This window comes from Cricetulus griseus, chromosome 3, assembly GCF_003668045.3.
Source record: "Cricetulus griseus strain 17A/GY chromosome 3, alternate assembly CriGri-PICRH-1.0, whole genome shotgun sequence".
NCBI classification, from domain to species: Eukaryota; Metazoa; Chordata; class Mammalia; order Rodentia; family Cricetidae; genus Cricetulus; species Cricetulus griseus.
In genome coordinates, this window is record NC_048596.1 from 27,115,852 (window position 1) to 27,127,113 (window position 11,262).

At 42.1% G+C, this 11,262-nt stretch overlaps 1 protein-coding gene across 1 annotated transcript; it reads right to left on the minus strand.

Moving 5' to 3' along the window:
* Positions 1 to 790: 790 nt before the first annotated feature.
* LOC100774174 (interferon-induced protein with tetratricopeptide repeats 1-like) lies at positions 791 to 2,341 on the minus strand. The gene has a single exon (XM_035443085.1). It carries the CDS (start codon positions 2,255 to 2,257, stop codon positions 953 to 955), a length of 1,305 nt encoding a protein of 434 aa, XP_035298976.1. The 5' UTR covers positions 2,258 to 2,341; the 3' UTR covers positions 791 to 952.
* Positions 2,342 to 11,262: the final 8,921 nt, after the last annotated feature.

Here is an 11,262-nt window from a genome sequence, read left to right on the forward strand (position 1 = left end):
TTGATTTGACCCTCCTAACCCTGTGTAGGTTGGTTCTTGTGTATTCTGATTCCATACAAACATAGAATTTGGATAATAATGTCACAAACAAAATACACTCAAAATTTTGTGATATTAGCAGATTTCATTGAATACTATAGGCTAAAAATTAAAAAGGTAATATCACACAACTCTCAACAATCTAAGCAGTATCATGAAGCTATATATGTCATTTTTAGTTTGCACATTCCAAAGAGGCTACCCCCTCCCTCTGTCATCCCCAAATACTTTGAAAGTTTTCTTAGCCGTAAATAAATATCATTGTATTTGGACCACATACATTCACCACAATTGTCTGAGATCAGAAACTTGATATAAGAAGTTGCACTGATTATAAGGTTGAGCTCGTTGACCAGCGGGCTATGGCTATTGTAGTGCCCATGGGAATGGAAGTGTGCACTGGAATGGCGTAGGGGAATCCTGAATTCCTCTCCTTTTGAATGTTCATCCTTGCTCATTTAAATTGCTATCATGTATTGCTGAAGGCCAGAGATTCCTGAAGCATAAAAAAATAAGCCTTCCCTAGTAAAGTGTCCTTTGATCAGGGTACTATAGGCCTGAGGGTGTAGGCCATGCACACCAAAGGCAGCTCACGGGTGTCTAGAACAGCAGGAATCAACCATGGACAATGAGTGCAGCAAAATAGGATAGGAGAATGGAAGCTCCTATCGTAGACACACAGATCCAAGAAAAAAACAAAACAAAACAAAACAAAAACCAAAAAAAAAAAAAAACACACACACACCAGCCAAACAAGCAAAACAAAAACAGGGCTGTAGAAAGGCAGAATACAGATTAGGAGTCCTCTCCAACTTGCTTCATCTGGTTCCTCATATTTAAGGCAACAGCCACAAAAGAGTAGTAGAATAATGAGCCCTGAGAATGCTTACTAAGTCATTTGATGAGCTGTGCTTCAAAACTCAGGGTTCAATGCTTGAGTGAGTCTCAGGGCCTTCTCATAGCATCGCAGAGCCTCACTCATGTCCCCTCTCAGTTTGTAGACAAATCCAAGGAGGCTGATGCTCTCCACAACGTGAACATTCTGGCGAATGCGTCTTTCAGCCAGCTTCTGCAAAGCCTCGAGAAGCTTGTTTCTGACATAGGAAGAAGTCACTTCTATTTTCAGACCCTTTATATAATGGGTGATAGCTCTGTCTTCTGATCTCTTACAAAACTGTTGGAAGCGGCCATAGCGGAAATGAATATCTTGCAGAATAGTAACATCAAGGTTCCTCATGCTCAACACTTTCTGAAAATTGTCCTCTGCCTTTCCAAATTGGCCAGTTTCTATGTACATTTCAGCCAGATTAACATAAGCTGTGTCATATGTGGGTCTCAGTTCCAAAGTCTTTTGAAAGTGAAGCATAGCCAAACGGATCAATTGATCTGCTATTTCTCTATCCTGACCTCTAGGTTGCATGTTTGTAGCTTCCTTTATTTGGATCATTTGCTTCTTATAGCAAAGCCCAATCTGGTAATGCAAGAAGGCAGATAAAGGTCTTGCCTGCAAGGCCCTGTATAGGAGACTAAGAGCTCTCTCTACAAAACCTTCCTTAAGGTAAAATTTGGCCAGATATCCGAACACATAGGGTTGGCAGGATGTGTTGGCCTGAGCTTCTTCAATGTACATTCTTGCTTCATCTGGTTTTCCCAAGTTCTGAAGCTTTAGGGCAAGAAGAACTTTAAGATAAGGATCATCTGGATTTAACCTGACAGCTTTCCTTAGGGGTTCCAGAGAAATACTATTGTCATTGAAATCCTGGCGATAGGCTGCAACAGCATAGCCATTGTTGTAGTCAGGGTTTTCAGGCTCCACTTTCAGAGCCTTTGCAAAGCAGGCCATGGCTCGTCTATTATTCTGTCCTCCACACTTCAGCAAGGCCCAGCCTTCCTCACTGTCCATCTCGGCACACTCCATCCTATAGCGGAAGGGACTTGAAAATTCCTTGCAAGTGTTCTCCACCTTGTCCAGGTAGGCCTGGGCTTCTGCCAAGCTGTCCATGAGATAATGCACCCAGGCACAGTTACCCCAGGTCACCAGGCTTCTCTTGTCCAGTTGCTCCCTCTGGGTCAGGGCTTCTGCTTCTTTCAAGCTCTGCAGGGCTTCCTCATGCTGGCCTTTCAGGTGCCTCACATAGGCCAGCAGGTTGTGTATCTGCATGCTGTTGCTGGTGTCAGGTAACTCAGTAGCGGAGATTCTCATTTCTAAGTCAGGCATGTCCACATCTTCTATAACCAACTCCCAAGTAAAGTGACATCTCAGCTGAAGCAGGTTTTCTTGTATGAGATTTCTCTGAGATTCTTCACTGTAAAAACAGACCTCAGTTACTGATACCTTTTACACTTATACACTCTGTGTACTGAAAAATCAAGCCAGCAATTAAGCCACCAAACACCCTCCACTCAATATCTCTCTCTGCTGCCAGTATTTATTCCCTCTGTGTATTTATCTAATCTCTTATTCTAGGGAGTAACTTTACATAAGAATTTGGAAAATTCAACTCACTTAATGGTACAATACTTGATTAGGAAAGGTCTAAAGTTCGGGCAAAATAATAATTTCATTGATGTCAGTAGAATTTAACTCCTGTGTTGGTTAGTTTTACACCATCTTCACACACACACGCACACACACACACACACACACACACACACACACACACACACACACACACACACACTCTATAGCCATTAAGGAAGTGGGATTGTGGACTGAGAAAATGTTTCCATTAAGATTGGCATGTGTGTAAGGTATTTTTTTAGTTGGTCATTGATGTGGGAGGGACCAGCTTATCATGGTGGTGCCATCCCTGGGTAGATTGTCCACAGTTACATAAGCAATCAGACTGAGCAAGCCGTGAGGGGCAAGCCTGTAAGCAGCATTCCTCCATGGCTTCTACTTCAGTTCCTCTGATACCTCTGATACCTAAGGTTCAGAGAACAACGAGGAAGAATGGTCTGAAAGAGTGTAAGATCCAGAGGATCAGGAGGCCTACTGTGAGAGGATGTCTTCTAGTTTCGACAAGGTTGCTGTGCCCATGCAAACTCAACAATATGCTTGCATAAACGTGACTTGCATAATGATGACATCAGTTGACATGTTTACCAGAGAAGGGAAAAATTTCACACGTCTCCACTTCTAGATGAAGAAATACAGGTAGTCAATGGCTACTGAGGGGAAAAAGAAAAAATTTTCTCCAGAAACAAGCCCTTGATAGGCTATCTAATCCCAATTGGTCACCAATACTAAATGCACTCAGTGAGAGAGAGAGAGAGAGAGAGAGAGAGAGAGAGAGAGACAGAGACAGAGAGAGAGAGAGAGACAGAGAGAGAGAGAGAGAGAGAGAGAGAGAGAGAGAGAGAGAGAGAGAGAGAATGTGTTTACTGGATTTTCTTACACAAGAGAAAAATTTATATGCCATCAATTGCAAAATAAATAGCTCTGTGGGAGGAGGGTAACACTGCCCTTCTTGCTGTTGGTCAGAGGTGTTTTAGAGGCCCCCAAGATGATCCAGGGTATTGTCATTATTCTTGATTGTCCACCATTACGTGATGGTAGGACTCTATTGCTGAAGACACCCCACACATCAGCATAAGAATGTGGAGAAATCAAGTCAGTGCTGACCAGGAGATTTCTCCCGCACTGACTACTTCTCACAGTACTGAGAGATACTGTGCAGGATACTGGGGGTGCAGGAGTTGTCAACACTCTTCCTCAGATGTGAGCCCTGTGAACTTCAATAATGACCAGTCTGGCAAGATATGGTCACTGATACCATAGTGACGAGAATGCTATGGAACAAATAACCACTTTCTAATTGGATCTGAGGTCCAGTTCAAAGGAGGAAACACATGCCTGGTACTGCAAGTCTGGCCAAGAACACACGGCTGGGGAACTTACAGGTCCTGGGGGTGGCCCTCCTACTATTATTTTGCCAAATGGACATGATATCAAACTTTCCTCTAATAATGTATTCTCTTTATGCATAAGATAGTTTTGCATGCATGTATATATGTGTACCACATTGGTATCTAAGGCAGTCTGAAGAAATTATCAAATCCTCTGGCACCAGAATTACAGACAGTTGTTAGTTGCCATAGGGGTGTTACAGCCCCCATCTAAATTCATGTCTTCCAACCCATAGATTTGCCCAACTATCAGACCTCATCAGGGTACTTCCTTCGTACAGTGGACAGTTATTGACATAGAAATTCACAACAGGTCAAAGCACAAAGAATAAGTATCATTGGGGTGTTCAGCTATAACTGTGAGATCTATATTACTCAGGGCTATCTCAGAAGAGGGGTAAAAGCAATAGAGCTAAAGGTTGTGAAGGATTGAAGCAAAATAGTGTCTGAATACAACAGGACCACCGCTGTCAAGAACTCAGCTGTGGTTGTCCAAACAAGATCTGCACCACATCAGTCTAACCAGGAGTGGGGGTAGGATTCATGAGCTCTCACTCTGGAAGACCTGAGAGAAGTCAATGGTTTCTGGAGTGGAGTCAATATTTTCACTTTTTTTAAGGGTGGCTCTTGATAAACTGACCATGCTCCTATGGGCAGCCCCATACCCAGAAGTCTATGGACAGCACAAATTGGAGTCCATGGGTTATTAGATTAAAAAAAAAATAAGACACAAAGTTGAAGGGTAAGGAAGTTGGGGAGGTGGTCTGGGAGGAGATAGAAGAGTTGGGTGAATTGGATCAACAACATTCTTAAGGAATTAATAAAATAATTTTTAACTAATATAAGTTTAGTACCAACCTTAACACTAAGACACTTACCTGTTCTGCTTCCTTAGGACTTTATGGTATAGGCACTGGTCCTTTCAAGAAAAAAAAAAAAGTTGGGAGAGGGACTCACAGAAGTGGTTCCTTACCCCATTCCCTACTTATTTCCAATATGTAAATTCACTTTTTATCTCCCGCTTCTCGGAAGGCTTCTGGGTTAACTCTAAGAACCAGAAATGGTTTCCATGGATGGCTTTCCTAAATGCCTAAGCTGGAGTGGAGACGGTACTGGGGCCTCTTCCCTCCTTCCTTCTATTTGAATGTACACAGCCCCAGAATAACATTAACATGGTACAAGGTCTAATGTAACCCCACTTTTATAATCCATTTGGTGCCTGAGGTCAGGTGATTCTGCAGCTGAGTGAAGAATGGGTAATCACCGTCTCAACGACTATAGAAATGATTTCTCACCTCCCAGAGGGAAGCACAATAACTCGGGATGTGTGTGACCAAGAAATTCTGTTCTATTATTTCTTCTTTCTATGATGTTCTCTCTGTAAGAGCACTAGGGAGAACAAAAGATTTCTTTGATAGTTGAAAAAGTTGCCCCTCCCTAAAGCAGATATCATTAAGGAAAACTTTTGACCCAAATGCTTCACTTCTGCTCAACACAGCCCATGATGATGAGAACAGACACCTACCCAGGGAAGATATCCACACAGTCATCTGTTACTCTAGAGCTGCCACAATGTTTGTGGGAGAATCCTCCATGCTTTCTAGATATGTGGCGCAATCTCAGATACCCGAGCTCTGGCCCAGTTAGCACATTAATGAGAAATAAAGAGACTACCCTTCAAATGATCCCAGGGCAGTTTGCAATGTGAAAGCATAGCAGGTTTCTACCCTCCTTGAGCCTGCAGAATTTGAAGAGCACAAAGAGCTCACCTGGGCTCTTCTGTCTCCTGCTAGATGATTGTTTTCCTTTCTTACTTTGGTGCTTACCACTGTCATATCAATTGCTTTTCTCTTGGTTTTGGTCCTTGGATGACTATGGAATAGAGTGTCATCACAGGTGTCTACACTCTGTAGTCCAAGTGGGAGCCACGCCCTACCTTAGCTGAGGACTGCTACAAGGACTATATGAGTGGGTGGGGACCTATGTACCGCTTTGCATGTGGTGGCTGGGGCTTGTCAAAATTGTCAGGCTGGCTTCTTTCCCACAGCTATTTTGATCAGTGAAAAATGCATGAACAGAGCCATCACCCTACCTCTGTCCCTATACCATTGGGACCAAGGATATTTTTATGTGGCCAACCTACAGTCTTAGACTAAATATTTTCTTTTCTTTGCAGTCACTAATATGCTATTTCTTCTCAAGCCAAGTATAGACATTTGCTGGAGGAGGAATCCTGACAAGGGGCCCATTTTACAGTTCTCTCTCTCCCAAGCAACTGCAATATCAGATAGGATCAGAAAAATAGCCAGAATGTTTTAGAGTGAAAATATTTCCTGTGGTTTACTAATTCTAACCAAACCAGAAAAGAGAGGGGTGCATTTTCCTAGAACAAGAGCATCCAAAGCTGAAGATTCTGATTTTTCAGGCCTTTAGTCTGGTGTTTCAGTTGGACACTGGACATCCCAGATATGCAGACATCTCAGATATCCAGATTGCTTAGCCCACTCTGGAGTTTCTGAGTGATCACTTCTGGGGTGGTGTCTGGGAATTTGTGTTTCCAGTAAGTACCCAGCTGAAACTGACACTGGTAGTCATATAAGCTTAATCTGAGCATGGTCAATGTAGTGAAAAAACAAATTTTCAAGTAACCACACTCTCATAGTTTTATTGTAATCCTAAAACCCTGACCTAGGGGACTAGAGAGATGGTTTAGTAATTAATAACACTTGCTGCTCTCATTGAGGACCTGGTTCAGTTACCAGCACTTCCATCAGGTGGTTACATCACAAGTGCCTGTAACTCAGTTCCAGGGACTCTGATGCCCTCTGGCCTCTATGGGCATCCTCAGGAATGTCATACACTTAAACTCATGCAGGCAAACACAGTATACATACAATATACATACACATATCTGTATTTATGTCTATGTCTATATCTATCTGATTGGCTATCAATAAAAACAACAAAAAATGTCCACCTTTAAAATTAGCTTCTTCTTTCTACCAGGATTCAATCAACTTATCAAATGAAAACCAGCTTCCTGTCCTATCCCCACTACTCTGAAGTCACCATTCTCATCTGTCCATTGCCAGTCTTCGCTCCATCTCAGGTCTCTGTCCGTTCATGGACAGTCTGTAGTTGTCCCCTTGGGAAATTGTCACTGTGTAAAACGTCCTGAAAAGTGGAATCTCCTTTGGAATAAGAAAGGCCTTCTTATTTATCCCCTTAAGAGCAATGCTGTCTTTACCAAGCAGGCTGCCACAGGTGGGAAATTCACCTCACCTTTCTGGACTGCTTCCGTTCCTTCTTTGTCTCCCACACATGGGAAAGCTGACCCCATGGACTTCTTTATCTAGATCTCCTTGATGTTTTCCCTATCTTGTGGCTTTAGTCACTTGGTTGCAACACTCAGAAACTGGGGTGCTGGGAAAGGGCAAGGTCTTGATACTCTTTTGTGAGCTTCCAGCAAGCTGGCCTTTAAATTAATGGTGGTTGAGTTCTCCACCAAGGCTCTCAAGAAGCCCCTTCTGAGAGCTACAGGTAAGGACCATTCCAGATCTACTGAATCTCCCTCCCCATGTCCCTCAAGGTCTATGTTTATCATGCTATCACTGTTGTTAGCCTCCTACCCCAAACCCTCCCCAATGGCGAGACTAAGACCTATCAGAGCAGGATGACTCCGTTAGGAAAAAGCAAACCTAGGAACCAGTCATTAAAGGCTCTACATTTTACAATGTCAACATATGCAGAAATCAGTTGAGCAAAGCACAGAAAGTCTTTACCTCATGTTGCTGGGACAGCTCCTTAGTACTTTGATTCTTTCAAATTCAATGGGGTTCTTGGAGTTGTCAAATAAGCAAGGTATTTATATATAGGAGGATTACTAGGCAGTTTTCCACACCCCTCATGACCTAAGTGAAACTGGCAAGCTTCCAGCTTAGTGAAAAGAAAACTTCAAGAGAGCTGCTTCTGCTTTGATAATAAAGACATGCATGATTTATGACGCTAACAAGATTTTAGTTAGAATCTATGCTCATGTTTGGTTCCATGTACACTTTGTGTCAGGATATAGCTGATGTTTTATATGCAGTGTTAGAAAAGAAGAGTAGATGCAAGGATGGATATTTTCATGGAACATGCAGGACTGTTTTGTTACTACAACATACACAAGGGGAGGCATTTCAGGGTCCATGCTTTATGCATAACAGAATACTGGAGAAAGTATCTGTGGCAGAATGAGATTGCAGATGGGTGGTTTTTCTGTTTTTATATTTTTATTTATTTATGTATTTATTTATTTATTTATTGAGATCTTGGTCTGAAAACAGCAAAGCCCATGTAATTTATATCCTCCTGTGGAAATCCTACCCTGGTCCACTTCCACAACCTTATCAGTGGTCCAAACAACTTTCTTTGAATTGGCCAGTAGAACAAGATCTTTGTCCATTTAGACTATAGACACAACCTTATTAGTGGTCCAAAAAACCAGTAGAACATGAGCTTATTAAGTAGTAAGGTGGATAGCAATCAGACTGTGATGGGCAACCAGAGTTTAGAGTATCCAGGCAAGTGTGAATGTTAACATCTAATTCTAAATCCACACAGTTCTTTTGAGTTGTCCTCATATTTCTTAAACTGTTCCACCGGGTGCTGTCAGAACCCCAGTTACATTTAATTTTCAATGACTAATACTTAGGAGATCCATGAAACAGAAATGCCTCTGATCTGTAAGCCCTTTTCCCGAGGACAGTTCCTGAAATGCTGGAGGCTGTTGTTTATGGGAGATAACAAGTCCCATGTTTTTCACTCCCCTAAACAAGTTTGTTTGACCCATCTGCACCAGATGTACTTCATCACATGTGGGTGGGAGGTTTATAGGCAAGAAATCTGTCAGGTTGTATCTTTGCCCCTGACTGGATGTAGACTGTAGGTACATCTGGCTATTTGCTTGCCCGGGATCAGACCTGATGGGAAATGCAATGAATTCCTGATGGCAAGTGTAATGAATTATGTGTTTTCCTTCTTAAACTTCTGTAAACTGTGACTTGGGGCCATTTCCTGAGAATTTGGGTCTGGACTTGACTAGAGCCCATCTGCCTGGACAGTATTGAATTAAAGCTTGCTTCAAATTTAGCTTTTTGTAGTACTGGTCTTATTCTCAATCAGTGGGATCAACAGTCCCCTGGTATGGGGGTCACAAAAACCCACAAAGAGTGTCCATCAAACGCAACTTACATGCTTATTCAAAATTTTCTGAGCCCAAGATGGTGCAATTATTCATCCAGCTGGCAGGGTAAGAGGAAATGTTGAAAAGCTGTGGTTCTGAAACTCCCTTGTGAGTTGCTCCTGAACTGTCTTGTTAGTTTCCATATCTTGCTTTTGTAGGCAGCAGCATTGCCAGATAAGCAAGGACGGAGAGCAGTTTCCAGCTGTGCATTAAAAGATAAGGTTATTGACTTCCCTAAGTCTACAGTAAACTGCTGTGCATAGATGTGTGGATGCTTCGTCAACTTGGGCCTTCAACTAGACTGTGCTCTCCAGACTCCCTGTGAGGCAGGTATGGTCATGAACCCAAGTTTGCATCAGTTGCAGACATCTTTTCCTGAGGACCTTCTCTTTTCTCCCCAGCCCGCAGATAATGAGGGATATAAACGTGTTTTGCTCTTGTATGCACACCTGACTGTACTGAAGAGGCAAAGGGCTGCCTGGAGACACTGTAGACAGGGTCATTACTGAACTTTGCTGCTAATTTAATATGTCATCTTGGCTCTTTGGCAGACATTTCCAAGCCAGATTTACTCACTTGTTAATTTGAGTAGTAATAGAATTTTCCTTATGGGTTATGGTGAGATCCAGAGGGATACAGTGTCGGTTGATTAAACGCATCCAGGAATGTGAGCATTGTTTTTACCAGAGGACCAGTCTTCCCAGTCCAGTCTGTCCTAAGTAAGCATTAGGTAGAAGCCCTCCTCACTGCAATTGCTCCCCGTCAAAATTGAGAGAAGTGCCTCGGGTGGCATCCCTATGTAGATGCTAAACTTCAGTTCTGAGCTTTAACCTGAGGCAGTGTAGACATTTCCCATCTTCTGGCTTGTTTAAAAGCTCTAGACACAGCCAAGCACAGTGTCTATAGTGCCTCCTCAGTGCTGGTACTCAGCCTATCCCAATATTGGCAGAGGCAGGGTGAGAAGAGATTTTGGAAAAGGGGGGCTACTTCCTCTCAGCTTTCTTCTTCTAGTCCTTTATTTAAAAGGATCCATCTAAAAAAGCCAAGTGAGCGTTAAGGTGCAAATATTTCCTTAAGGTATTTTCTTCAAACTAGCCTTTGCCCAGCTTTAGAAAGAAGAAATAGAAACACTAGCAAATGCTGAAACGAATACTCAGAATGTGGCTTAAATGGAGATCAGCGTGACTTTGAAATTTTTTGTGCTACAAATTACTGCTTAGTAACTGTTAGGGAAACAAAACAAGTGTGCATCATGTGGGCATCATGTATTTGGCAATGATCCAGGATGCAGATTAAGTCTTCAGACTCTTGCCCAGTGTGTCTTTGGCATAAAGAGAGTCACAAAGCACACCGTGGAGAGAGCAGTATTTGGAAGAAAAATCAAACAGAGTGTATGATGAGCACATAGTTGGGGGGGATGCTCTTAAAAGAAAAGAACAATGAAAACTAGAGAGAGGCTTACTTTTGAAGACTGGGAACATTATATGCAGCTCTGCCTTTCTCCCTGCCATTCCATCCATCCACATATCCTGACGCGTCTCTCCTTGAAGAAAAGCTCTGAGTGCTTGTGCCTTCTTAGGAAGTTTCATTTGGTGGATAACGTGCCCCAAAATAATAAATGGCAGCTAAGAGTGTAGGTTTTCTACTTAGGAAACCTATTACACAATTTCATGCAAATCCTTTCTGTTCTCTACACACATGCTCTGTGACTGCCTGACAGTCCTCCCTCCTTAAACTGTTTTGTGAATTTGTTTCTTCTTTTCTTTTTCAACTATAAAAACATCACTTTATTTTAATGAGCCCACAAATAAAACCACTATACAGCTGGTTTAAGGAAGCCACTCAAACACTTGAACACTTGTCCAGTCTCAAATTCTATGCATCCCAGTGAACTTCTATACAGTTGGGATGGCCATTATGAAGCCAGGGAGCTTCACTTAGGATTTTACACTTTTACTATCAGTTATGTTGTTAAATATTTGTCTCCTGCAAAAAAAAAAAAAGAAAAAAGAAAAATAAAAGACAGGAAGAAAAAGATTTGAAAGAGTTGAAACAAAAACAATTAGTTTTATAATCTCTTTGAAGAC

Bases quoted from the DNA above. Each gene is read 5' to 3' on its own strand.
- LOC100774174 (XM_035443085.1), bottom strand. From the start codon at position 2,257: ATGCCTGACTTAGAAATGAGAATCTCCGCTACTGAGTTACCTGACACC.